At 60.3% G+C, this 27,244-nt stretch overlaps 2 protein-coding genes across 7 annotated transcripts in view; one reads left to right on the plus strand and one right to left on the minus strand.

Annotated features, from left to right (window-relative positions):
- CASKIN1 (CASK interacting protein 1) overlaps positions 1-12,315 on the plus strand; it is a 34,261-nt gene extending 21,946 nt beyond the window's left edge. Inside the window, exons 11-21 of the mRNA XM_064461359.1 lie at positions 222-437; positions 2,447-2,554; positions 2,703-2,821; positions 3,756-3,843; positions 5,533-5,630; positions 6,068-6,178; positions 6,271-6,372; positions 6,847-6,985; positions 7,064-9,160; positions 9,264-9,660; positions 10,147-12,315. Of these exons, the coding sequence (XP_064317429.1) occupies positions 222-437; positions 2,447-2,554; positions 2,703-2,821; positions 3,756-3,843; positions 5,533-5,630; positions 6,068-6,178; positions 6,271-6,372; positions 6,847-6,985; positions 7,064-9,160; positions 9,264-9,660; positions 10,147-10,243 (3,572 nt within the window). The 3' untranslated portion in view covers positions 10,244-12,315. The remainder of the gene's footprint in view (positions 1-221; positions 438-2,446; positions 2,555-2,702; positions 2,822-3,755; positions 3,844-5,532; positions 5,631-6,067; positions 6,179-6,270; positions 6,373-6,846; positions 6,986-7,063; positions 9,161-9,263; positions 9,661-10,146) is intronic.
- Positions 12,316-12,688: 373 nt separating this feature from the next.
- TRAF7 (TNF receptor associated factor 7) overlaps positions 12,689-27,244 on the minus strand; it is a 37,136-nt gene continuing 22,580 nt past the window's right edge. For all 6 annotated transcript variants that reach the window (XM_064461357.1, XM_064461353.1, XM_064461354.1 and 3 more), the window contains 16 exons: positions 26,566-26,658; positions 24,786-24,819; positions 23,360-23,543; positions 22,511-22,645; positions 21,427-21,644; positions 20,595-20,668; positions 19,484-19,532; positions 18,855-18,982; positions 17,698-17,780; positions 17,236-17,275; positions 16,685-16,801; positions 15,412-15,534; positions 14,471-14,590; positions 14,120-14,251; positions 13,746-13,865; positions 12,689-13,500 (listed from right to left, as the gene is read on the minus strand). In XM_064461357.1, the coding sequence (XP_064317427.1) occupies positions 13,486-13,500; positions 13,746-13,865; positions 14,120-14,251; positions 14,471-14,590; positions 15,412-15,534; positions 16,685-16,801; positions 17,236-17,275; positions 17,698-17,780; positions 18,855-18,982; positions 19,484-19,532; positions 20,595-20,668; positions 21,427-21,644; positions 22,511-22,645; positions 23,360-23,543; positions 24,786-24,819; positions 26,566-26,658 (1,665 nt within the window). In that variant the 3' untranslated portion in view covers positions 12,689-13,485. The remainder of the gene's footprint in view (positions 13,501-13,745; positions 13,866-14,119; positions 14,252-14,470; positions 14,591-15,411; positions 15,535-16,684; positions 16,802-17,235; positions 17,276-17,697; positions 17,781-18,854; positions 18,983-19,483; positions 19,533-20,594; positions 20,669-21,426; positions 21,645-22,510; positions 22,646-23,359; positions 23,544-24,785; positions 24,820-26,565; positions 26,659-27,244) is intronic.

A 27,244-nucleotide genomic window follows, 5' to 3' on the forward strand; every position in this document is an offset into this window, starting at 1 on the left:
GCCACGCTCTGAGCTCCCATTGCTGCTCCTTGGCTCGGCTCCGCATCAGTTGGGTCTTGGTTCTGGCTTCTCCATGCTCCTTTGGTTGCTTTTTTTGTTTGCTGCTTTTTTTTTCCTTTCTATTTTTCCCTTTTTTGTTGTTTTTGTTTTTTGGTGGCGCCGAGCGTGTCTCTATTATTTTGATTCTTTTCATTTTGTCTCTTGTTATGTTTTATTATCAGGTTCATGGGAGACTGTAACAATCCCCCAACAGTACCAAAAGATCCCGCTCCCGGCTTACGGGGCTGCTGTGCTAAACGGTGACGCCTCGTCCCATCCGTTCCATTCCCTGCCTCCACCTCCACCTCCACCACCACATTCCCATCAGACTCTTTTCAGTTCCTTTGGCTATCACAGGCTCTCCCCTAGCAGTGCCGACGAGCCGCGTTACGGACAAGGTAGTTCACCGCTCGCTTCGTGCTCTCGATGGATTTCTTTCTTTTCCTTTAAAGTGTGTATCGAGTCTTTTCTTTCTGCTCGGCCTCTCTCCCCCTTGCCGCGGTGCGTTTGCACGCGGGTGCGCGCAGGCGCGTGCGTGAGCGTGCACGTGGGTGCGTGTGCCTGTGCATGCAGGCGTGTGCATGTGTGTGCGTGTGCATGCAGGCAGGCGTGTGCGTGCACACATGCATGCCGTTGGCACCCCCCCCTCCCCTGCACGCCCTCTCCAGCGTTGCTGCAGCACTGTGTGGCCCACGGCTCCGCGGCCAGCACATCCCACCCTCACCACCCCGGTGCCCCCGGCTGCAGGGCAGGGCTGGAGGCAGCGCCGTGCTGCCGGCTGGCCGCGCTCTGCCCACGGCCCCTGCTGTCCCGCCCAGCCTGCCCGGGTGCATGGGGACCCCCAAAAGCACTCTCCAGGCTCTGTGCCAGGGGACAGGGCTGGGCAGCGCGGTGCCCGGCCAGGAGCCATGGGCGCAGGGACCCTCTGCCCGCTGCAGCCCTCCCTGCGGGGTGTTCGACACCCAGCGAGCTGCTCTAACCGGGTCGGGGCTGCGTGGTCAGGGCGGGAACGGGCTGCGGCGCCGGACGTGCTTTCCTGGGGGATGCTCTCGGGGCTGGCTCGGTGCAGGCAGTGCCCAGCTAAACCCTGGGGACTGTCCCCATGGCAAGGGCAGGTGTTGGATGCTGCAGGTCTACGTGTCGGGAGCACCCGGAGAGCAGATATTTGGCGGGGGGGGGGTTGCAGGGGTGCAGCACAGGCCGTGCCCACGGGGGCTGCCACCAGCTGTCTGGGGGTCTTTGCACGTGCCCCGGTGGTGGCGGTGCAGCAGGTTGTGTTGGGAGAGCACCGGGCTGGCCATGCTGGTGATGGGGACGAGGGAGCAAAACTTTTTCCCGGGGCTTTCTCTCCCCGCTGGGTTGCACAGAGCCTTACGCCTGCCCGGGCAGCGCGGGCTCCTCTCGGTGTGACCGCGGCACGTGCAGCTCAGGGACGTCCTGGCCTGATTGCGGCGTGGCCGTTTGTTCCCTCTTGCACTCCTTTGGTGACTTTATCACCTTGCATCATCCTACGGCCCGGCCGCTAACGGGGGCGAGCGGCTTAATGAATGCAAACGGCCTGGGCAGCGGTGGGGTGGCAATGCCCCGTGGCTGGTGGCAGGGTCGGGCTGCGGGGCTGCGGCAGCACCTCACAGGACTGTGGTCCATCTCATCGGATGCTGTTTTAAACCCCGGGCTCAGCGCTGGGCATCCCTGGCCGGCCCTGGTGTGAGCAGGACCTAGCAGAGGTGGGGCAGCACGGTGAGCCGGTGAAGGAGCGGTGTGTCGAGGGTGACCCTCCAGCCATGCCCCACCGGGAGGGCCGGGTCCTCTCACCCACTGCTGGGCCACCCGTGTGTTGCTGGCTGCCATGGGGTGCCCTGGGGAGCGTGGGGGGTTCGGCACCTGGTGCCTGGCCCCACATGGCCCCACTGCCCTCCCCCAGATGGGTGCAGGCAGCCACGGGGGCACAGCCAGCACTGTCTTGGCTGGGGGACAGTGGGGTGGGGACCCTGGTCTCCACTGCTCGAGTTTGCTCAGCTCCCTTTGCTCCCCCACACCAGGTCATGTCCCCATCCTGCTCCACACAGGGTCCCTGTTCCCTGTCCGGGCTGAGCCAGGGCACTGGGCTGTCCCACCACAGGTCTGTCCCTGGCTGGCGGCAGGGAGGGGATGCCTTGCAGGACGGGGATGGTCACTGTCGCCCCGTGCCAGCTGCTTGGGTGGGGACAGGCCCCCGGGACAGCGCTGGCATCCCTGGGCACGGCTGCGGCCAGGGACCCCACACCTTCGCTGTGGGGTTTTCCCTGCGTGCAGCAGCGACGGGCCCCAGGGCCACGGGTCGCCTCAGCCGGTGCCACAGCAACGCGAGCCCGAGCGCGCGGAGCCCCGCGTGCCTGACAGCTGCTCTCTCTGCTCTGCCACCAAGGGTCCCGCGGGGCCGACATGAGCCCGTCCCACCTCTCGCCGTCGCAGGGCGGATCGGCTGTGCCGGCTCCCACGGAGGAGATCTGGGTGCTGCGGAAACCCTTTGCAGGTATGGTGGGTGCACGCTGCTGGGACGCTCCCAGGGCGGGCGCATTCCAGGACGTGGCGGTGGCTCCAGTGGGGCATGGCCGCACCGCAGCATCCCCAGCCCAGCCAGGGGGCTCGGCGCCCTGACGGCATCTCCTCTCTCTGCGCAGGTGGCGACCGCAGCAGCCTGGGCAGCACGGGCAGCGTGGCCTCTGCCCGCAGCTCGGGGAGCGGGCAGAGCACGGGCAGCGGGGCGCATGCCCTGCACGCTGGCTCTGAAGGCGTCAAGGTAAGGCGAGCCCCAAGGTGGCCGTGCCAGCCTGCGGTGGCACTTGGCTCTGGTCCCAGCACCGGTGCTTGCCGTGGGGCAGGCGTTTGCTGCCTTGGCAGCTGCCCCTTTCCCCTGCTGGCATTGATGCTCGGCCGGGTGCTGTGAGGTCCTACCGGCACGCAGCATGCCGCCAGCCAGGGCTGTCACCGTCAGCGGCCACCAGCGCGTCCCCTCCCAGCTGACCAGTGTGCAGGGTCCGGCCGAGGCTGCGCGCCGTGTCTCTGCTGCCGCTCGGAGGGTGCCTGCGCGCTGCCACCGGCGTGCTGCCCGCTGCAGCTCCGCACTGCACAGAGCCACCTGCCTGCCGCTGCCAGCACACAGCCCACTGCACACTCCTGCCTGCACGTTGCACGCTCCTGCCTGCACGTTACGCACTGCCCACCGCTGCCTGCACGTTGCCCGCTGCTGCCGGCACGTTGCCCCCTGCACTTTGCGCGCTGCCTGGGGTGCACCCGCGAGCCCACCTCCCCCGGCACCCTGCCCGTGTGATGCCAGAGCAGGCTGGGCACTGGGGTCCGCGCGCCCCTGAGCCGAGCACCCTGCTGACGGCTGTGGGGGGCTCTGCTTTGCGTGCAGGGGGGTGGGGGGCCCTGCAGCCCGCGCTGGCAGCCTGGGCCAGGTATGCGTCAGGCTGGATTTGGGGTGCCGCGGCGCCGCGGGCTCCCGCCGCCTGCGAAGCACCATCTGTGCTGCTCCCGCTGCTCCCGCCGCAGCCCGAATCTGCTGCGCCCCTCCCTGCCCACCACCTTTGCCCGGGCTGGCGGCGGGGCGGCCGCCGCAGCACCCGCAACACCCGCAGCACCCGCAGCACCCGCGACACGCGCCCGCGGGCCCCCGCCGCCCACCCGCCTCACTCCTGCCTGCTCTCCCCCCTTCCTGGGGTGTTTTTCAGCTGCTGGCAACAGTCCTTTCCCAGAAGGCTTCTGCGCAAGAGACTGCCGTGGGCGATGGGCCGGCCAAGGCGCAGGACATCCCCGCAGGTGCGTGCCGCCGGCCGCCCGGCTGCCGGGAGCAGGAGGAGCCCTGGCCCTGCCGCGGGCGTGCCGTGGATCCAGGGATTTGTCTTTTTTTTTATTGCCACGGCACCCATCGCCAGAAGAAAAACGTGTGGGTAAAAAATGACTCTCTCGCCTTTCGGCTGCTGCCAGGCCTTCTCCTGCCTCGGTTAGTGGGGGCCCCATGGGGGGGGCGGGGGGGGCGGCGTGGGCGGCCGGGGGGCGGCAGCGCTCCTCCCCAGCCCCTTCCCTTCCTTGGCCCCCCGCCGGAGCCTGAGCCGGGGTCCCCCCCATCACCATCAGTGCCGAGCGGGGGGCTGCGGGCGGGGGCTGCCCTGGCAGCGGGGACATGCCCGTGCCGTGGGGGAGGCACGTGCCAGGGGTGGGGGGCAGACAGGAGACGCACATGCGGGGAGGATGCACATGTGGGGGATGAACATGCCGGGGGATGCCCGGGCTGCGGAGGTGCACACGCAGGGGGGGACGGAAACCTGGGGAGAGGGGGATGCGCACACGAAGGGGGGGATGCACACCCAGGGCGGTGGGGGGGGCCGTGCATGCGTTGCTTGAGGGGGGGAGCACATGCTGGAAGAGATGCACATGCAAGTGGGATGCAGACGTGAGGGAGATGCACGTGGCAGAGGGATGCACATGTGAGGAGGATGCCCACGCAAGTGGGATGCAGATGCCAGGAGGATGCACGCACAAGGAGGATGCACACGCACAGACGGGGGGGCGATGCACACACACACACACACACACGGCGGGGGGGGTACACGCACACACACACACACACAGGGAGGGAGAAATGCGCATGCTTGGAGGATGCAGTTGCCAGGAGCAGGGGGAAGGGGCTGCTCTTGCTGGTCCTGATCAGAAATTTCTGGGCAGCCCTCGACACCCCCAGGGCTGGCGAAGGCACCAGCTGGAGGGTGGGCGCCACATGGTGCCTGTGTGGGGATCCCCAGGGATGAGGCAGCTGGTGCCAGCCTGCCCTCCCCAGCCAGGCCCCTCGCTGCAGGGCAGAGTGGGTGGACGAGCCCCATCCTGGGTTGGTGGCATGGCCGGAGGAGCGGGGACGGAGGGCTTTGGGCAGCAGGACCCCTCTGGCTGCTGCCCGGGGGAGGTGGGCAGCCAGGGGAAGCCCGCTCTGGAGGAGGGGTCTGGCTGGGTCCCTCTGCTCCGGGCCGCACCAAGTGGAGGGTGTTGCAGCCCCTGGCTGGTCTGGGGGCTCACCTGGCTCTGGGTGGGTGGGCAAGGGCAATAGCACAGTCAGCCCAGGGCAAGCCACCGTGGCACCCAGGAGCCATGCGTGCCGTGGCACAGGGAGCTGGGTGCCATGCAGAGCCCCGTGCAGATGCAGCCCATGCTGTGAGCCCCGTGCCATGCCTCACCAGGATTCAGCGATAGGGGCTGCGACACGTCTGGGGGTGCCTGGGCATGGTGCCCCGCACCACCCCTGCCCATCCCAGGGGAGCAGACCCTATGTTCAGGGCACCCCGGGGTGCGCCGGGCTGCTGTGCTGGGGTGGGTGTTGCTCGCCCGTGCCTGCCGTGGCCCTGCCAACCCAGGGCTGTGCCATCCCACCGGGGGCAGGGGCTCGGCTCCCCGCCTCACTCGGCTGGAGCCCAGGGGTGCACAACCCCGGACCGCTGACCACTGCCTCCCCGGCAGGTTCATCGCGGTCGCAGAGTGTGGCCAGCTCCCCATACGCCCCCCAGCCCCCCGCCGAGCCCCAGCTGAAGAAGATGGAGCCGCCATCGGAGGGGAAGGTGAGTGGGGAGTGCTGGGGTGGCGCGGGGTGCCCCGCACCCTGGGTGGAGTGTGGGGCTGGGGTGGGTGGGCACAGCCACACGGCGGGGCCAGCCCCCTACACCCACCCTGTGTCACGGCCGCCAAGGCTGGCAGGGCTCTGGGTGCTGGCGCGATGGCAGTGCCTGTGGGGTGCTGTGCCATGAGCCGGCGGCGTGAGTCATCCCTGCGGCTGCCAGCCCCCCGCAGCTCCACAGCACCAGCCCCCCGCACGCCTCGGGGCACAGATGTGCCCAGGGTACCCCAAACCACGCAGCCCCTCTACGGTGCTGGCTCTCAGCCGGGGCCTCCTGCCGGCACGCAGACGGGTGTGGGGACAGCCCCGGGGGACACGGGCAGGGGCGGTGGGTCCCCATCCCCAGGGCTGCCCCGAGCTGCGCTATCCCTCTTGCCCCAGAGCTCGGAGGCCGTGTACCAGTGGCTCTGCAAGTTCCAGCTGCAGCTCTACGCGCCCAACTTCATCAACGCCGGCTACGACATCACCACCATTAGCCGGATGACGCCAGAGGTGAGGCCGCAGGGACGCTGGGGCTGGCTGGTGCCACAAGGAGGGGGGCACAGCTGATGCAGGGTGGTGCTGACCCCCCGTTTCTGCCCCAGGACCTCACGGCCATCGGCGTCACCAAGCCGGGGCACAGGAAGAAGATCGCCTCCGAGATCAACAACCTCAGTATCCCCGAATGGCTGCCAGAATACAAACCAGTAAGGGCTGCACGGGGCTGGGGACGCCGAAGCCACATCCAGGGTGGCAAGTAGTCCCCTCCGCCCTGTCACCCCCAGGGAGCGGGCGGCACGGAGGGCCGAGGGTGGGAGCTGGCTCACCGCTGCCAGATGATGCCTGCATCCCACGGTGGTCCTGAAGCTGCGCACGTCCCCTCCCGACAGTTGGGGGACCGTGGGACTGGTGCCAGCCGTCACTGCATGGCTGTGTCACCACGTGTCCCCCTGACACCTCTCCTGCCCCCTCGGCAGGGCACGGCATGGGGCTTCCCATGGGAACGGGGCCGGGCACAGCCCTGGGAGCTTGTGGAGCGCAGGGGATGGGGATGTCCCCTGGGGCCATCCCCCGGCAGGATAGGGAGACCCCACGCGTGCTGCGGTGCCGGGGGGGTGCTGGGGCCAGGCCCTGCTGCCAGCTGGCGCCAAGCCGTGCCCTGCACCCCCTCCCCTCCCTAGGCCAACCTGGCGCTGTGGCTCTCCATGATCGGCCTGTCCCAGTACTACAAGGTGCTGGTGGAGAACGGCTACGAGAACATCGACTTCATCACTGACATCACCTGGGAGGATCTGCAGGAGATTGGCATCACCAAGCTGGGTAAGGTCCCGTGCCGCAGCGCCGGCTGTGGTGGTCCCAGCTCCCGCCGGCGGCGCTGATGCCTTGTGTTGTCCCCAGGGCACCAGAAGAAGCTGATGCTGGCGGTGAAGAAGCTGGCGGAGCTGCAGCGTGCTGAGCTGGGCAAGTATGAGCCGGGAACGCTGAAGAGGAAGGCGACGGAGGTGCTGGCCATCGAGTCCCCCCCGCCGGAGCCACCTGAGTGCCAGTCGCCCAAGATGACCACCTTCCAGGACAGCGAGCTCAGCAGTGAGCTGCAAGTGGCCATGACAGGCGAAGGCCCCGAGGAGCCCCCTGAGAAGGTGGCGAACCCCGCAGCCCCCGGCTACCGCTCGCCCCCGGGGCTGGGCGGCCGCGCCAGGCTGATGAGCAGCTCACAGGAGCTGCTGGGGGACGGCCCGCGGGCCCCCCCAGCCACCGCCATCTCCAAGAGCCAAGAGTACCTGGCAGAAGGGGCCGGTGAGGGCCCCCCAGCGCCACCCAAGGAGGGGCGCCCACCCCGGCACGGCCACCCCGTCAAGCGTGCCAGCGTGCCGCCAGTGCCTGGCAAGCCCCGGCAGCCCTTCCCGCCTTCCGCCGGCCACCTGACGCCGCCGCAGACCCCCGGCAAGCCACGGCCCCCCTCCCCGCAGGGCCCGCCAGCGCCCCACGCCACCGCCAAGGTGAAGCCCACCCCACAGCTGCTGCCGCCGGGTGAGCGCCCTGCGTCGCCCCGCTCCCTGCCCCAGTCGCCCACCCACCGCGGCTTCGCCTACGTCCTGCCGCAGCCCGCCGAGGGCGAGGGGGTGCCCCCGGGGGTGCCCGTCCTGCCTGTCTCGGTGCCAGTGCTGTGCCTGCCGCCGGCGGGCGAGGGCGAGGAGGAGCCGGGGAGGCCGAAGAAGCGGGCACACAGCCTGAACCGCTACGCCGCCTCCGACAGCGAGCAGGAGCGGGACGAACTCCTGGTGCCGGACGCGGGGCCCTACGCCACCGTCCAGCGGCGCGTGGGGCGCAGCCACTCGGTGCGGGCACCCGCCGGCGGCGACAAGAACGTCAACCGCAGCCAGTCCTTCGCCGTCCGCCCCAAGAAGAAGGGGCCCCCGCCGCCCCCCCCAAAGCGCTCCAGCTCCGCCATCTCCAGCGCTGGCATGGCCGAGGACTTCCCCAAAGAGGGGGAGGGGGAGGCGGCCGCCGTGAGCCCCGCCGCCGAGGGGGAGAGCCGCCGGGAACAGCGGCGGGCCAGCGACCTGGGCGGCAGCGTGGACACGGGCAGCGCCGGCAGCGTGCGCAGCATCGCGGCCATGCTGGAGATGTCCTCCATCGGCGGCGGGGCCCGGGCGCTGGCGCTGCAGAAGCCGCATGGGGCCGGTGGGCCGGGGCCGGCCAAGGTGCCCGAGGGCTACTACCTGCAGCCAGGGGCTCCCCCGGGCAGCCCTGAGCGTGCCCGCGTGGCCACCGTCCTGGCCACCGTCAAGCACAAGGAGGCCATTGGGCTGGACGGGGAGGTGGTGAACCGGCGCCGGACCATCAGTGGCCCTGTCACCGGGCTGGTGGCAGCCGCCCGCCGCGAGCGCGCTGACAGCCTGCGGTCGGAGGCGGGTGCCGACGGCCCCGGTGAGCGGCTGCGGGTCGAGCGTGGCGGCTCCCCGGACGGCATCCCCTTCGCCGAGGAGGGCAACCTCACCATCAAGCAGCGGCCGAGGCCACTGGGGCCGGCCCGGGGGGAGATGGGTGAGGGGCTGTCCCCAGCCCACCGCCACGGGGACCTGGCCAAGGTGGAGGCCAGCGCCACGCTCAAGCGGCGGATCCGGGCCAGGCAGAGCCAGCAGGACGGCGTCCGCTTTGTCCTCACCGAGTCCGACACCGTCAAGCGCCGGCCCAAGGCCAAGGACAAGGAGCCGGCGCTGGAGCCGGCCCCACTCGCTGTCTACCAGAACGGCACCGGCACCGTGAAACGGCGGCCGGCTTCTGAGCTGAGCGGGCCTGAGACGCCCCCCACCCCGCCACCCGCCGCCCGCCCCGACGGCCCTGACTATGCCCCGCCGCCCGCCGAGCCCAAGAAGCCCTTCAAGCCGCCGGTGTCCCCCAAGCCCGTGCTGACGCAGCCACCCCAGAAGGTGCCCGGGCCACCGGCACCCATCCCCAAAAAGGTGCCCATCCCAAGCCCCGGCAGCCCAGGTAGGTGTCCCACCAGCCCCCCGGGATGGGAGCTCCCCCGGGCGGACGCCGGGGGTCCCAGCCAGCCCCGCCGCCCTTCTGCCCATCTCCCTTCTCTCCACAGAGGTCAAGCGAGTCCACGGCACGCCACCCCCGGTGTCCCCCAAGCCCACGCCGCCCCCCACGGCACCCAAGCCCCCCAAGCCCCACGCCGCCATCCAGTCGGTGAGCGCCAGCTCCACGCCGGCCCCGTCCCCCGCCCGGCAGCTGGGTGCTGCCGCCGCCAAGCCGTCCAGCACGCCGCCCTCGCTCTGCTCCAGCCCCGCCAAGCCCCTCTCGCCCGGCGCGCAGCCCCAGCAGGTGCCGGTGAAGCCGCCCCGCTCCGCCATCGCCGGCCCCTCCGTCGACAGCGCCGGCCCCGAGCTGGCGCAGCAGAAGCTGGAGGAGACGAGCGCGTCCCTGGCCGCCGCGCTGCAGGCCGTGGAGGAGAAGATCAAGCAGGAGGACAGTCAGGCGGCAGAGTAAGGGGGCGCGAGGCGGGCGGTGGTCCTGGGGGAGGGCGCGGGGTGTGCTGTGCCGCCCAGCTGCATGGGGATGGGGGGGTCGGGAGGCCACGAGCACCATGGGCGGGGGGTCAGGCTGTGCCACCGTGGTGGGAGCAGGGCTGTACCGGCCGTGACGTGGGGACACTGTGCCGGAGCATCACGGGGCCCTGGTTGGAGCTGTGGTGGGGAGGTGACACGGGGGGACACCGTGCCGGAGCAGCATGGGCAGGGGGACCTGGGTGTGTGGGTGCACCGGGGGTCGCATTGGAGAGGTGACAACGGGGGACTCTGAGCTGGAGCATCGTGGGGTTGGGATGGCCCCAGTAGCACTGGTTCGTGCTGGGGAGGTGGCACTGTGGACACGGCACCGAGCACTGCAGGGCACGGGGGTGGGGGGCAGAGGGGACCGTGCGGCGCTGCCGCCCGTGGCACGGCGCTGACCCATCCCCGCCACTCACCCAGCTCGGCCGGGGAGTCGAAGAGCACCGTGAGCATCCTGGACGACATCGGCAGCATGTTCGACGACCTGGCGGACCAGCTGGACGCCATGCTGGAGTGAGGGGCGCCAGGGCCCCGCGAACCTCAGGGCTTACGTGGGCACAAGGGCACAACGATCCACGACCCCCACCCGGCCCCACCGCCCTCCCCCCCCTTTGTACAGCCGTCCCCTCCCGGACATCCCGTCCCTCGGGGTTTGCACAAAGAAGAAGATACCTCAGGATTGTGCTCACGGACTCGGCGCCGGCTCCGGCAGGACTCCCTTTTGCAGAAGCAAAAAAACCACAAAAAAACAGAACAAAAGAATAAAAACCAGAAGAAACAAAGCAACACGCCCTGGACCGAAACGCTCCCGCTGCCGGGGTGGGGTGTCTCTCTTACCTACCTGTCCGGCGGCCGCTGCCGTCGCGCCCGTGCCCCGCCGGCCCTGGCACCGCGGGTCGCCGCGGCCCGAATGTAGCACAAGCCCTGCCCGGTGCGGCGGCCCCGGCGGCGGCGAGCCGCGTGTCGCCGATGGCTTCTGGTGGTGGCCGTGCTGGCGGCGGGTCCGGGTGGGCAAATGCACTTGGGTTTCTTTTCTCCTTCTTGAATTTTCCCTTTTTGTTTGGTTTTTTTGTTGTTTTTAATTTTATTTTTCTCCGTCGTCGTTCGCTGGGGGCGGGCAGGGCGCGGGGTCCCGCCGCGGCGTCGCACCGGGCTGGGGAGGGGGCTGCCCCACGGAGGGGCGCTGCCCGAGGGGCGCGCGCGGGGGGCGGCGGGGGGGGCCCGCCCGCGGGGCTCCCCTTCGCTGGGGGCTTCGCCTCGGGCGTGGGAAGGGGGTTTCGTTTGCGTCGGTTGCAAATCGGGGAGCGAACGCCCCGTGTCGGGGCCCTCGGCGGCGCGGGCGGGGGGCAGCGGGACGTGCCCCTGCCCGACCCCTCCCCGCCGGGGGAGAGGACAGTGATAAGCTATAAAGAAGTATTAATTTATTGGAGGGGGGAAAAAAGAAAAAAAGATATAAACCAGATTTCCCCCACCCCCAAAATAATAAAAAGAATAAACTTTAACAAATATATATTTAAAAGATTTAAAAATATTAGCAATTATATATAAAGCAGTTTAAAAGAAATCAAGAGAAAACTGGATTTTAGCTTGAGAAAAACTATTAGATTATACTAAGCTGTGTGTCTTGTGGCAAACTCATTCTAAGAGTAGCACAATATTTACCTTTTCTCTGGGTGGAAGGTACGTGCAAGCAGTTCTGTTCGGGTCTTTCCGTTGGGATTCAGTGTCACGTCTTTATTTTTTACACCATTAAGAACTCAAAGGATGTGCCTTGTTTTATGGAGGTTTTTGTTAATTCTTCTACTGGAGGTGTTTCATTTCTTTCGGAGTGTCTTCAGGTTTCGGTTTTATTTTTTTTTTAGATTTTTTTTCCGGCTTTTGGCGCTTGTTCGGTGCGCGCGTGCGGGTGCGCGTGGGGGTGTGTGTGTGCGTGTGTGCACGCGGGGTGCGTGTGCTCGCGTGCGTTCTCCGGGACGCACCGCTGTATATTCCTGTATAAACTGGAGTCTGGTTCAGTCGCTTGAGTCCTGATGAATGCATTTTTTTGCTTGTGGTTTCAAAATGAAGTGTTGCTGGTCCTTTCTTTTCCTGAGACGCACAGAGCGGTCTCTCCCTTTACCTCCCTCTCCCCCCGCCCCGTCCTCTCTCCCCTTCCCCGGCTCTCCCGTTGTGGTCGCTGATCCAGATGTGTTTGGCACAACTTTGAAATTTCTTTTAAAAAAAAAAAAACAAACCACAAAAAAAAGACTTTAAAAGTAAGAAAAAAAAAAAAAATCACCCGCCTGAAAATATCTGTTGAAAAGGAAAAAAAAAAATGTATCTAAAAAAAAAAAATCCATAAAGTTCTACATGATGGATATATACATATATATATTTTTTATGATTAAGTTATGGACTCTGTATCGTATCCCATCTGTCAAGCTATGCATCTTGGTGCTTCTCCCTGCTCTTCTGTGCTTAGATTTCACCTCTACTCGTCTTATTCTTCCTATTCTGAATAGTAGATGGCTCGTGGTGCTGTGAAGAAGTTTGCTCCTATACGAAGTCTGGCAACAAATATTTAAAGAAAAATAAAAAAAAAAATAAAACCCCTGCCGGGCTGCCGTCACTGCTTGTGTCCAAAAACCGCGGGGTCCCGGGCCGTGCCGGCACAGCGGGCGCGCGGGCGTCCGACGCTGCGGGTCCTCGTGGCCTCGTCGTGCACTGCACGGCCCCAGGGCCACCCTTGGGTGCTGCTGCCCTGCCTGGGCCGGGCGCCGGTGCCGGGGGTGCTGCGGGGTCAGGCGGCCCGGGAGCTGCTCTGGCCCCCGCCCCAGGGGCCACGCCCGCACCCCATTTCTCGCAGCGGGTGCCGCGGCCGTGCCCAGCCCCGCGGGGCGGCCGGGCGCAGGCTGGAGGCGGGAGCTGCCGCGGGACCGGTGCTGGCTGCCGGCACCCGCAATAACTCACGCTGGCCAGGAGCAACGCTTTCTGCTTTTATTGTCAATGAAGAAATAATCAAATCTATATTACAATCTTAAAAACAGTAGAAAATGTGAGTAAAAATGCAACGGAGGTTTTTTTCTCTTTAATGTGGAGACCATTATTAAGGGTGGTGAACAATGGGCTTGTGTTATTTGAGAACTAGCTGTGGCATAAAAATCGTACCTGGCTACTCAAGAAAACACCCCTTCCCAGACGGATCAGCCTGACATCTTGGCAGTAAAATTAAATACTAGAGACAGAAAGGGGTTGGGGTCCCAACCCAGGGCAAGGCCTAATGCTCCATCCTACCATTTACAAAGGGACCGGCCTCCTGGCATCGCCGCCCTGGCCAGGCCGGCTGCCGCCTGTGACAAGCTGAGCCGCTGAGTCCCATCACTGGCCGAGGGCCGCGCTGCGCCCACGCCAGTGCCCTGCGGGGCTGCCCCGGCCTGGAGACCCAGCTTCGCCCCAGCCCTGGCCCCAGAGGATGCTCCCCGGCTCGGGGGACGCGGGCAGAGGAGGGCACCCTGCGGCGCGGAAGGCGTCCTCTGCATTGCCGACCGTATACGGCAGGTCTGAGGGGACACCTGGAGCATCCGTGGGCCAGACCCGTCCTGAGAACTGCCCGCCGGGGTCCTTGCGGGTGGGGGAACCGGCCGGCGGGCAGCAGCAGGCAGTGGTCGGTGTGGAGAGGAGCTGCAGCAGTTATTTCATAGTGGTGTTAGTCACCCAGCAGGCCGACGGAGGGGAGGAGTTTTTGGTCTTTCAGTGTGCGGGACTAGTGTGGCGTTCTCGCTAGCACGTCCAGACCTGCGGAGAGACGACAGGAACCCATGGCAGTGACTGTTCTGAGCAGCTCTGTGGGCTTCTCTTCACCCTCTTGTGGAGCTTCCCTTTGGGCTTCCAGCATCCACAACACCCTGACAGGAGTTAAACCTCCGACTCGTCAAGAACCATCCCCTTGTTTATTTGAAGGAGGCTCCTAACTCATTTAATGCCCTAGTTCTAGTACTAGAAGAGACCAAACCATCACGAAGATGCCTGAGGAAACCAACCTTTACAGTGCTGTCCACGGCGCCGGAGAAGAGGCGGCCCCTGGAGACTGCGAGGGCAGTGACGCTTCCCTGGTGTCGCAGCAGCGTCTGAGTACAGATCATGTTGTCCATGCTCCACACCTACGGGCACAGAGGAGGCGTGAGCCAAGCGAGCGGCACGGGGCTCTGGCACGGGGCTCTGGCCCGTCCCGAGCAGCGGGAGGGACGGGGGATGCCGAGTGCCACAGGGTTCGAGCCAGGTGACACAAAATAAATGCGAGGCCACGTGGCACGCAAGGATGAGGATCCCCCGTCCTCCCTTTCCCTCAAGGCTGTCTATGTTTTAACGACAGCGCCAAATGCACAGACGCAGCTGCGCATCCCGGGACACGTACCCTGAGAGAGCGGTCGTACGACGCGCTGAAGACTTTGGTTTGATCCGGTGTGGAGATGACAGCGAGGGCGTAGACCGTACCCACGTGCCCAGTCAGCGTGCGGACCTGTTCCTTTGTCTCTATATCCCAGACCTGTGGGAGGACAGCAGGGCTCAGCGACTGCGCTGGGCTGCAGACGACCAACTTCTCCTCTGAGAGGTGCTTCCACCTCCAGCACACCTCCAGGCTGGGTGCTGTGCACCCCTGCTCTGGGTGTGCCATAAAGGAGACCGGCAGAGCCAGGCCCCCACCTCCTTGCCCCTCTCCCCCCAGCCTCAAGCCAACGAACGCATCAAACCCCGCAGCCCTTACATGGATGAGGTTCTCGTAGGTGCCACACACGATGTGGTGGTTTGTCACAGCGATGGAGTAGACGCTGCCTCCTGACGTCTGCAGCACGTGGACACACTCCAAGTTGCGGATGTCCCAGATCTGAAAGAGACGCCGGAGCAAAGGCAGGATGAGACCCATGCAGGGACCCCTCCCCGCTCTAGGGGGGAGCGCCCTTGAAGCTCTTCTCCAGCCATGCACAGGGTCAGCCTGGCTCCGAATGTGCCCAGATCACATCTTTAAGGACAAGTCTGTCTGGCTGGGAATGTTCTGTACTGGGGAGCAACACCCTGCTCTCTTATTTAGATGCCCAGCTTCGAAGGTCCAGGCTGAAATAGTTGTGGAGATTGCACACCCTTTGTGTGTGACTATGCATACACGTGCACACACAACCCTGTCCTAAGATAGCACAGAAAACTGATGCAGACAAATTCACAGGGATTTATTAACACTGAGGAGTGAAACTTCAGATTCTCTTGTGTCACCCAGATGCTGGGAGGCGAACTATTCATCAAAGCCTGAGCCAACACAGATGAGGGCATTTTGCAAACCACATACAGATTTATGGCAACTCTGCAGCCAGACAGCGACCTTCTCCTCTGCTCAGCAGGACTGCCAGCACAGATAATGCTGCGGCAGCTGCGGAGGCAGCGTGAGGCGCCATAGCTGCGAGGCCGCGTTTTATCTTAGTGAGCATCCCCCAGCAGCTGCGCTCCCAAGGACCAGCCAGAGCCCAGCCTTTGTGCCTGCAAAGATGCAATCAGCGCGGTAAAATCTAGTGTGTCAGCAACGCGACGGCAGTGCTCCCGCATCCTAGCAGCTACCTTCTGTCCTGCTCCACCAACCCATGCTGCAGAATACAGATACGCAGAGGCACGGGGAGAGCCGAGGGCTTACAGCTGCCACGAGTCTCGGGGTCCCACCTTGATTGTTTGGTAAGATCCGCTGTAGAGATAGTTTTGAGAAGCCACCAGCGCTCGCACCCAGTGATTGAGACCTGTCAGCTCCTTCTTCAGTTTGAGCTCGGTACCTACAATATCCCAGACCTGAGGAAAGCACAAACGCACACAAAGAAGAGAGTCTCAGTGGGGCTGGGCAGTGATGGGGCAGAACGGCACAAGGCTCTACCAGCTCACTAAGGGGAACCTTGTGCTGGGTCTCCTGCCCTGTAGGAAGTGCCTGAACCCACTGACTTGCAGATAAAACACACAATAACTATGCTGAATAGGCATATTCAGCAATGTTCTCTGAGGGCCTCGGAGAGCTCGCTTGGAGCCTGCATTATCACTGGAAGAGACCCTTCCCTAGCAGAACTATGGGCTTGAAAAACCTACACCAAATCTACAGTAAAGAACTGCTCTGGACTTCCACTCCCAGCCTGTCCCCACAAAGCTCCATTCCCACAGCTCCTGGGAAACCCTGGCCAAAACCCCCAGCACGCAGGGATCGACGGATCTCACCCCGCCGCTCCGAGCAGCGCTACTGGCCTGCTCAGCTCATCTGGCGGAAAGTGGCTGGGGACGACAAAAACAAAAGGCCCCAAGTTCTCCTTCTGCTTAGTGCTGTCTCACCGCTGCTCCAGCCCCGAGCGCTCTCTAGATTGCTGCACCACTCCAGGCCCCAGATACAGAAAAGAGCATGCGCCCTCTTACAGATGGATGGTCCCATAAGCCGTCTCACCAGGAGCTGGAAGCAGAACCAAGGGAATCTAGCCAAGGCTTTAAAGGGCAACTTGCAAAGCTGTTCCCTGATTTCTGCATGCTTTAGGTAAAAAATGCGGATTCAAGATCCTTTGGAGGGTGTTTCAAAACAGGCAGCCTGAATCCCCCAGCCAGTTCTGGACCCCAGACACAACTCCCAATGGTCTGAGCAGGTCCGTTGATGGCCCAAAGACACGCACATTCAGGAACTGCCAAGATACTTCACCCGCAGTCTCAGGTTTACAGAGTTAGAAGAAATGATAGTGGTTTTTCAGCCGGGTCCTAGAACATCCCTGACTTTGGCTCAGAGGATGGGCTAAACCTCTGCAGTGCTGGCTGCACTGTGTAGCTGTGCTTCTCTGTGTGGCTCAGGAGCGCAGTAACAAGGTCACCTACAGGTCAGAAGGCCACTTTCTTCCCGTTCGGACCACTGCTACCTGACATTTTGTACAATCGGTCCCCAACCAGACCAAGAGGAGCCACCCCTGAGCTCTACCTTGATGGCTTTGAGAGAGCCGCTGAACAGCATGTTGTGCGAGGAAACCAAAGTGCAAACAGGATTGTCATGTGCTCGGATCGTGTTCACTTTCTGGAGGTTTTGAATATCCCAGACCTGCAAAGGAGAAGAAGGGCACCTGTGAGGGGCCGGGGCAGGCCCCTTGTGCTCAAGCCCTTCCTCTTTGCCTCTGAAGGCAGGCAGTCACACAGAGGCAAAAACACAGGCAGAATGGGGCACTTGTCCGAGCCACTGTCCTGGCTTGATCAGGACCGAGCACGCTGCCACGCTGCCCCAGCACCAGCCTCCTGCTCCCCACGCAGGAGCGGGGAATGGGAAATCCAGCCTGCAGGGAACACCCAGATCCAACCCACGAGTAACCTGGCTGAAGGCAGTGGACAAAGCACGCACAGGTTATCAGTCTTACACCACTGGCAGCTGAAGAGCCTTATAGAAAAAAGGATGCAGGTCCCTGCTCTACAACACCCTGGGGCTGGCCGGTAGATCTCGCATCCCAGCCGCGAAGCGGAGCAGGGGTCCTGGGTACTCACAATAATGGTGCAGTCAGCAGAGCCACTGTACAGCTTGTTCCTGTAATGTCACCAGAAAACAAAAGGAGGTCAGCGAGGGGGAGCGACGAGTGCAGGGTCCCAGCTCGTTCCCAGGCACCGTGCTGGGCGAGGAGCTGCAGTCCCACAGCCTCGCTGGGCCAAGACTAAACACACCGACCCCAGGAGCAGAGCCCAGGTCTCGTGAGGAGGCCAGGCTGGATTGGCCCTTCAAGCAGGAGGCCAGGCACCCTGCTGGTGACCAGGGAAGGAAGCCAGGACAGCAGCGGAGTCCAAAGAAATACATGCTTTGTCCATTTTTAAAGAGCAAAGAGGCAAGACGTGCCTCTCATGCAACAATCCTGGCACGTGCAGGACTGAGGATGGGAATTGCAAGGGCACGCTCAGGCGCCCCAGTGCTCTCCCCGCTCTCTCCTGCAGGGGCAGGTGTCCCTCTCCACTCACCCCTGGATGCAGAGAGCCAGTACAATTCCATCGTGACCCTCCAAGGTCTTTTGGCACTTGTATGTGGTACAGGTATCCCACACCTAACAGGAAACACAAGACAGCAGAGGGTCACACGCCAGCAGACAGAGCAGCTGGGGAGCTGGGCAGGATGTCAGCAAAGCCACAAAAGCACCAAAATGAGGAAACAGGCTGTCACCTGGGCACCTGCCTTCCGGGCTCCCAGGCAGAGATAAGCTTGTCTAGGAGAGGAAATTTACTGCAAAGGGTCAGGCTGAAGTTAATGAGACACTGGACGGCAGCATGCATCAGCCCTCTCCGGCACTGCCTTTCACAGCCCAGGCAAACACAACACACTGAACCAGAGAAGCAGCTCTCGGGCTCCTGCTTCAGCAATTCACACCCGGTCTTAGGGCTCCAATGGCACAGTCTCCTCTGCCGCTGCAAAGGATTTCCCCACCAAGCACACGCCGCTCTCTCAAGAGAGGGGACATGGGCATATGGTGCCCAGAGCAGCCAGGACAGGGGAGAAAGCTGTTTTCTTTCAAAAAAGTACAGCAATGCCCATTTTCTTCCATGTGGCTCTTAATATCGCCCACAGAAACTAAACCAAAGCTCTGCTCCTGGCAGGGCTAGTCGCTGCAGCCCGTGTGGCTCCCCAGCCCAGCCATCAGCCACCAGCAGCCAACACAGTCACGTTGGGAACTGCTGTTTAGGTTGCACTGGAGCAGCGCTGTCAGTTTGAGTTACTGAAAACGGGACAAAGAAAAACAAACATGTCATAAAATCCATTTGATCAGGGGAAAATGTTTTTTCCTAAGATGATCTATTGTAACAACGGGAAATAAAATCAGAAGCCGAAATAGGTTTGGGTGCCCTAAACACCATTTAAAGCAAACCCAGGAGCAGCAGGAATGAGATTCTAATCAGGGCTTTGCAAAAACCACTCTTTGTCTCTCAATTTCACTATCACATAACATTTCATGGCAGAGAATTTTGCCCAACTGTAACTGCAAAATCCCATTTAAGGTTCTTTGGGAGAAACTTCAGGAAGTGACATGCCCCCCCCCCCCCCCCCCCAAACTGCAGCTCAGCTTCTGTCCCACCTGAAGCACTTCTACAAATGCAGAAGAAATGCAGAAGAGGCAAGCTCTTACCTTAATGGTTTTGTCTGAAGAGCCACTGAAGAGCAAGTCTCCTATGGAGTAAACGCACAAACACCAGACAGGGCCCTGGTGTCCCACAAAGGTCCCCTTGCACTTGAAGATCTGCTGAGGATCATAGGCTACAGAAACAAGAGGGCAGGTGAGAGGTGGGGCAACGGTGCTGCGCCCCGTCACGGTGAGTTTGGAGGAGACAGAGCTCCCTGCGCTGGCCCGGCAGGTCCTCCTTGCACTTCACATTGTTGCAGGCCAGAAGGAACCGTGAGACCCTCCCAGTCTGGCTGGAGGGTCTCATGTCCCACCCTTACAGCTCTTTGAGTTATCATTGCTTTGAGCCTCAGGGCTCATTTCCCTAATGCAACTCCCAGGCTGGACCTAGGGAGGCCAGAGATGCAGAGTCCACTTGACATCTCCCCCAGCGGCTAACAACCCTGCAACACTGGGAGGTCCCCTTCAGCCAGTCCTGGCAAACCCTCCCACCAGTATTTCCCTCCTGCAGCAGCGGTGATCCTGTGAACAAATCACTGCCGCACCCAGAGACAACTGTGCCGATGCCTAAAAGGGCTCACTGTGCCACCAACCCAAACCCAGCCTGCGAGGATGAGAACCACGGGCATACTCACATCCGAGGATGCCCATGTTGAGCCGAGCATTAATGTGGGAGAGTTCATCCTGAAAAACAGAACAAGCTGCATGAGCTGCAGAGCCATCAAGACCAGTCTGCCCTTCTGGGCATGGCGTCAAGACTGTCCCCCTCCATTGCTAAAACCACTCTTGCCTTTGGACAGGTCTTGACTCCCCGTGAAGGCCCTCCCTCAGCAGCTGACTCACTCTCTGATCAGGGGTCTCCTGCTCTAGGACTGCACGTGTACATCCCTCTGTCACCTCCCTCCAGAGACCACGGGGCTCTGAGAGCACCTCAGACCTGCACTAAACTCCTCAGTATTCAGCCAGGCACAGAAACACCTCTCAGAATATACTGTCCTTGCTCTGCCATTCACCAGACTGCTAAAAATAATCAAATTGGTTATGGGGACTGCTTGCTCAGCTGGGCTCTTGAAGCCCACCTTGCTGGAGAAGAACTGGAAGGTCTCTTTGTAGTCTCCTCTGCAGCCCGGTCCCTACTGCATCCACGGGGACCCCCTTCATTAGTAGGCTTAGGTAAACCAGGGCGAGTTCCTCCTGATCAGTACAGCCAGTGGGATGCAGTCTGCCTGAACTAGGGAGGAATGTCTATCTAACAGCAGTGCTTGAATAACGTCCAAAATCAGGAGACAGCTCTCACTCCCAGCTTGTTAGCAGAAATCTGCTTATCTTCCTGCTTTCTCTGCAGGCAGGGAGAAGGACATACTGTCCCTGGCTAGTATAAAAGGTACAGGAGCGCCCAGGCTTTGGAGCAGAGGGCTCTCTCCTTGCTGCAGGGGTCCTCTCCTCTGGTAATGTATTTCAAGAGCAGCAACAGGCTGAGAAAAGACAGCAGGAACAGTTAAAACAGCAGCTCAGATGCAGTGACCAGATTGTGCTCACTGAGCTGCCTTTGACTCCGCCTAGAGGAAACCTTCACCCAGACCCCAGCCGCAGTAAAAGCAAACTGAACTCAGGGTGAGCAGAGCCAGCAAGCAGGAGAGAACCCGAAAGACTCCCCACACGGCAGGAGAGGCCTAACTAGTAGCAGAGCCAGCAGCTAACTGCATGCAATCCCTTTTCAGCCCCAGGGCCCGGCCCCCTCCTCACGTTCAGCATGGAGGCATCCCTGCGGAACTCCATCAGGTCCTCGCTCAGCTTGCTCTGGTTCTCGTCCAGCACATCTACAAGAGATGGACAGGCCCATAGTCACCCCCGAGTCAGTGACGGCGCCCAGGGGAACGGGGAGAGGACACCCGCTGCCACCTAACCTCTGAACAAGGAGGGAGGAGAGCTCACTGCTGTTATTGGCAGGGGAAAGCAGGAGGGTGTCTGCTACTCATATTGTACTTGGATGCTGAAGACCCAACAAATTTCAGAGGCGAGACAGGGCTGGGCACAGCAAGGTGTGCAGGAACCATGCTCGCTCCAGGATGGCTGCATTGCTGGCTATTCGACCGACTGATTTTTATGGGGGCCTGTGCCCATGGACTGCACAGGAAGGAGTCACAGGAGAAGTGGCACAGGCTGCCCAGAGAGGCTGTGGGGTCCCTTCCCTGGAGACATTCACCCCCCGCCTGGACGTGGCCCTGTGCCCCTGCTCTGGGGGTGCCTGCTCCAGCAGGGGTGGGACGGGGTGAGCTCCAGAGGGCCCTTCCAGCCCCCACCAGTCTGGCATTCTGTGAGAAAGGCGGTAGCTGCCTGCAGACATTTCTAGGGCTTGCCATGTGATCAGTGACTGCAGGATTAGGTCTCATGATGTTCTGGCATCATGGAAGTTGACAGGACCCCTATTTGTTCCTCTGCAAGGAATATCTGAACCTCCTGAAACCTGCTCAGCACCAGTTTTAAACATGGAATGAATCCTGTAACGCACTGTCCTAACAAAGAGCTGCCCCGTCCCTACAGCTCTGACCACAGAGTTTGTCCAGTGCGGACTCACCAAACTTGAGCTCCAGGTTCTTCTCCAGCTGGTCGATTTTCTCTGAGAGCTTCCCCAGCATGGAGCGCAGGAAGGCAATTTCCTGGTCCTTCTGGGCCATCGCCACCTGCATCTCATGGAAGCGATCATCTGTCTGCTGCAGGAACTCCTTCAGACCCTCAAACTTGCACGTCTCCAAGTGCGTCTCGTAAGTGTCTTGATTTCCTATGAATGTACACCTACAAGGGGAAGGCAGAGGCCAGGTGGAGCAGGGCCCGCACTGGAGACCTTCTTGCTCAGCTGGTTCCTGAGAGGGAAGTCTGAGGCCTGCGTGCGTCCCCAGGAACCTCATCCTAGTGAGGTTCACCACCCTGCTGGGTGCAGGCAACTGCAGGGCAACGTAGAGGCCAAGCAGCTCCCATTCTTCCAGCCAGGGCATTGGTCCCAAACTGAACTGACTGTCTGTCTGTCTAGGTGGCTGCAAGGAAAAGCACATCTTGGGCAAGAGACAATGTGGTGTCAGTTCATGTGCTTACCAGGAGCCCAATCTAAGAGTTTCATGGCCAGTGGAAAAAGCTGCATCAGGGCTGCTCTGCCAGGACTTGCCTTGCTCTGGTTCTGCCAAGACATCTCTTCCTGCAACATTAACCTCAGCTGTGCATCCTGCAGGGAACCCCCAGCCCGGGCTGCGCTCCTGTTCAGGCGACAATCAAGCCTCCGAGGCTGCTCAGCACTTCCCTTGCCCTGGGACTGGTGTGAAAGACACTGCTCTGGTGCTTGCATTACTTTTGTACCCATCCTCCTCCCTGCATGGCTCTGGCCGCATCCACTGCTCTGACTCTCCTCCAGCTGGTTCTTCTGCCTACGCACCTCAGCCCCCTCCTCGGCTGCCAGCGGGGCTTACCGCTGGGCAGCGTGACCTGCCTGTTCTCGACTAGAGGCTCAAGGGCTGCCTCCTGCAAGTCCTGCAAGCCTGATCTCAGGCCAGTGCACTGGGTAGAGATGCTCCGAGCCCACGGGGCTATCCCAAGGCCGGAGTAGCCAAAAAGCAGCTCAGAAACGAGCTCAGTGCATTCCTTCCCACTAAAAAGCACCAGCTCCTTACCCGTATTTGGAGTGGGGACATTTTATGTGCTCGCACTCTTTCAGATGTGCCTCCAGGTTCATTTTCAGGAGAGGTGGGCAGCTGGGGTTATTGGGGCAGCGAACCGGCCTGTAATCACAGCTGCTTTCATGATCTCTGCCCATGGAGAGAAGCAAAAGGAGGGAAAATCAGCAAAAATTAATGGAAACAACACAGATCGTCCGGAAAGGAGCAAACCAGCCCTGTAAGACTGTCAGGTGATCAAAAGCCTCCTGCTCTAGGACTGCAATTACAGCTTTAAATTCTCATTTGGCCAGTAAGTTGAGAGTAATAATAGGCCACAGTTATGCAGGCAACATCTAGCTCTGCAGCTGATCAACTAAGCCTTCAGGCAGCTATCAACAACAGGCAATGGCAGGTGATAGGGAAGACAGTGAATGCATTTAGGATGGGAAGGGAGACAGATTTCTGATTCATAGGATATAACTAGGATAACTCCTCTTACACAAAGAATCCCAAGGTCTCTGCTTGACCATAGTCACAGTGTTTCACCCCAGATGTGAGGTGCCTGTTTTCACAGCGTATCCCCTCTCCTGCTGCTGAGACACTCAGGTAAGCTGGAAGCAGAGAACAGCACCCTTTCCCTGAGAGCAGTCCTCCTGCCATCATCCTCAGACTGAGTCATAGCGGAAGGAACTGTCCCCTCAAGTCACCCTGCCCATTCCCACACCCCTGCACGCCCCGGCAGAGCACCGCTGGCAGGAATTGCACTGCCCCCAGGAGCCGCAGGGCAGCTCAGATACAGCAGCAGATTGCTGGTGGTGGAGCCCTTTCCCTGGAGAGACTGCAGGCTCGTAACAAGCCACTTACTTCCTGGCACTCAGTTTAGTTGTAAACGGACATCCACGGGGGTCCACCTCGAAGGCAGCGGGCTTGCTGCTGGCTGCAGGCCGGCAGCCATACTTGCAGTGAATGAAGAGCTCCCCGATCTGCTCGGCCACCGCGATGTTGTTAACCACTACGGTCAGTTTGGCATTGTCCACGGGGCACTTCTCTGCCAGGTGGGGAAGCAAAAGAGAGAGAGAGTCAGCAAGGGCTTCAGACACTGCAGGAGATTTTATGTTTCTTGCCTTCTCTGGCCAAGACGGCCAACCCCCAGACGGGTGGCAACGGAATGAGCCATGAATATTCACACAAGGTCTGCAAGCCACTATCTCTGGTTGTCTTAGGGCTTGGTGAAAAGTTACAGTTTATGTTAATCCATGATAATTTGAGCTATCTGCCAATGAAAGAAGGCCACACTAATCCGGACTACCTTGTGCTTGCTGAAGTGTGAGAGTACTCACACAAATCAGCCCCATACACAACCCGTTCCCCCACCCAGGCCTGGGGCTCAGCTCCTCTGCTGCCAGCAGGGCACTGTAGGCCAGAGATGCTGCAGTGAAGCAAAGACACGAGCTTTGAGGGCAGGAGCAAAACTGAGCAACTCAGGATTGCAACTGCAAAGCCGTTTGCTACAAATCTGTTGGTTGGGACAGATATGGCATGACACGGTGACAGACAGTTAGCACGCAAAGCAGAGGGACCCCTTACACGTGGAAGACGAACATCTTAAGGCAGAAAGAACTGGACTCCCCAGGGAGCCTCCTGAGGGCTCGCCGCTATGGTAATACAAATGGCTTGGCTTTGTGCTGAACAACAGCTTTCTAAGAGAGGCACAGCCTTGTGCCAAATAAAGTCTTTTTCATAGCACAGAGTCCAAACCAAGGGGGAGCTGGTTAGGTGAGGCCAGCAGCCAGACGCTTGGGCTCCACCAGGTTTCTGGAAGAGCTGGGTGAGCTAAAGCAGCTCTGTGTGCTGCTGCGCATGGGCTCAGTCGGCGGCCAGAGAGCTGGCACTAATGGGATGGGGGAGGAGGGGTTTGATGGATCTCTGCCAAACATGGCCCCCCTGTTCCTTAGGCAGCCACAGAAAGCTTTCTATCTGAAATCAATGGGTCAGCTCTGGGCGAGACATGTATTATCCTGGGATTATCCACTGCATATTCCAGGCTTTGAGAACATCCTGTGCCAAAGAGCCGGGCCTAGTCCTCTAGTGCCCATGCTACAGTGCATACCGTCAGAGCTCCGAGCTGCACAGCCACCCGGTGCCCCAGCACCTCGCTGCTGCAGTGGCAGCCTGTGACTGACAGCTTGTTTTAAGCCCTTCAGACATCTTTCTGCGGGTTTATTTTTAAGTGAAAGCAAACAAACCAGAAAATAACAGCAATTTGGCACAAGAACAGTTCTGTACTCACCAGATGTTAAGGCACATCTTCTACAAAATGTGTGCTGTGGAGACAAAGAGGAACAGCAGTGTCGGTGTAAACAATATTGGACAAATATTTCCCTGTGGCTAACGATGGGAAAGGTGGGAGATACCAAAGCCTGTGGCACAGGGGCCTCAGCAGCTCTTCTGCCTCCTTTATAGCTCAGTGCGCTCTTGAGTCTGCACCACAGGGCAAAAGCCAGCTGCTTGCTCAGGCAGCTAAGGGTGCAACACAGGTCCTGTTCCTGAGAAGTATTAAGCACATGGTCTGAAGCTTTGAGGGTTCTGCTCTGTTCAGGATCAGGCCACGATCACGGTGCAAGCCAAAGCCACCCACAGGTTCTGCCACACTCTGATACTCCTACCCTCCAAGTCTGCACGTGGTTTCTCTTCTTCACCCTCCACTTAGTCCATGTCACTCCTCTCATCTCCCTGAGAAGTCCTCAAGGAGAAGAGTAAGGGGAAGTCTGGCCTCTCCCTGTCCTTGGCCAGTCAGCCCATCACACATATCACTCTGTAGCTCTTCTAGCATAGCTGAAGCTGTCCTGCTGTCAGGTGGATGGGACAGCTACTTTGTAAGATCATTAAATACCATAAATTTTGCCACTTCAAATAGCTCTCTCTCTCCCTCCCCTCACAGCAGAAATGTATGGTAACAATTTAACTTGATAAAGTAGCAATTTCATCTAACATGCTAACGAATATAAATAGAAGAACGAAAGCTGCAGCATTTTACTGGTCCTGAACTTGCCCTGTGGGCTCCCTGGAGCCTCCTCAGCCACATTCCCCTGCCACCGGGCCAGCGCTTGGCAGCAGTGCTGCAGAGGCTGCAAGTCGCCCTCCAGAGCTGTTATCTGCTGCCCTGCTCACGCGGTCTTTTCCTGCCCCGCACAGCTGCATGGTGCTCTCTCCAGAGCTGCCAAACCAGGACTGCAAATGAAGCCAGTCTGCTTCCTGCAGCGGATTTTTTTTTTTCCTATATTAACCAGTAAATCTCTGTCTCCATGAAGAGCTGCGTACTGAAATGGCGCAGGGAAACCGCACCAACTTCCAACACCTTTGGGGATAGCACCCTCACGGCAATAAACAATCCTCCTCCCTGCTTTTGTTGCTACAGGTCCATCCTAGCAATCAGAAGTACGTCAGAAGCATTGGAGAGCGTGTCACAAAGCCCTCTTTCTTCACATGTAGCACAGAAGCAGGAATAATATACAGTTGCCATTAAATCCCGGTAAAATGGAATATAGAAGAATATTCATAATACTCTGTGCCTTTCATTAGAGGATCTCAAATCCCTTTGCAAGCATTAACTAAATGAAGTTTCGAGCCATTATAAGAAACACTTTGTTCACAACTGAAGAGCAGCCGTTCCTGGGAGGCCCAGGAGGCAGCAGCACTCTGCAGAGCCCTTCAGGACAGGGAATGAGGAGTTTTAGACCTCACTGAAGCCGTACCAAGGAGGCTGAATGTGGCCAGGAAAAGCAGCCCAATTTTAAGCAAGCCCCAGGCTTCTCTGGCTAACTGCGGAGTGCTCCGCACACCCCACTGCAGACTGGTTCAGAGCTGCCTTGTGGGGAAACCTAACACACGTCCATCAGCATCTCTGCTCCTGCGCTGGCCTGGCTTCCCTGGGCAGGGGCTGCCTCGTCTTTGCTCCCTCAGGCTGACAGTCACTGGGGACAGTCACTGGGGACAGTCAGGGCTTCACTACAGGTCACGTAGGATACCTGTGGAGCCCATGCTCGTGATTTGGAAGAGCACTGCCTTACCCCACAGGTTGTGATGACTGGATCCTTAAACACGCTACAGCACAGTTGGCAGCACAGCTTCACAGATGGTTGTTCAGCAAACACCAGTGGCTCCTGAAGAAGAGAGAAAGGGACAAGGAGAGCACAAGGATTAGTCCAAAACCAAGAGCCTCCAGCTCTTCAGATGGAATAAAACAACTCTTCAGTGGTGAGCCTTGGGGAGCCCGGCGCACAGGGCGTGCTAAGAGTTTCATTATCTTGAAATAAACTTTCATCTGCATCTGCTGACCTCCAATATGTAAGAGGTAGGGGAAGAATGATGTCGGGAATGGCTGGAGACCCTCAGCTCCTCACAGACCGGGGGCCACCAGCATGTGGCAGGACCCGGACCCAACAGCAAACTGCACAGACCAGCTTCTTTGCCAGAGTGACTGAAGTCTCCAGAACTGCAGGAGCTGCACTGTCTGGTACTTTTTGCTTGGTTGGACTCAACAGTGTGTTGTTGAAATGTCCCCTGTACTAAGCCTGCAGTTTAAAAGCAATTTTAAAACAGCTTGTCCTTTTGTATTTTTTAAACATCCTGAAGGAAGGGTTCTTTCATTCCCTTATGAAGCAGAAACAACATTGTTTCTGCCGCAATGGGCCCATCTCTCCAGTTTTGTTTACCAACTAAGACCGCCGGAGCGCGGGCTCTGAGCAC

This window comes from Phalacrocorax carbo, chromosome 10, assembly GCF_963921805.1.
Source record: "Phalacrocorax carbo chromosome 10, bPhaCar2.1, whole genome shotgun sequence".
Taxonomy (NCBI): Eukaryota; Metazoa; Chordata; class Aves; order Suliformes; family Phalacrocoracidae; genus Phalacrocorax; species Phalacrocorax carbo.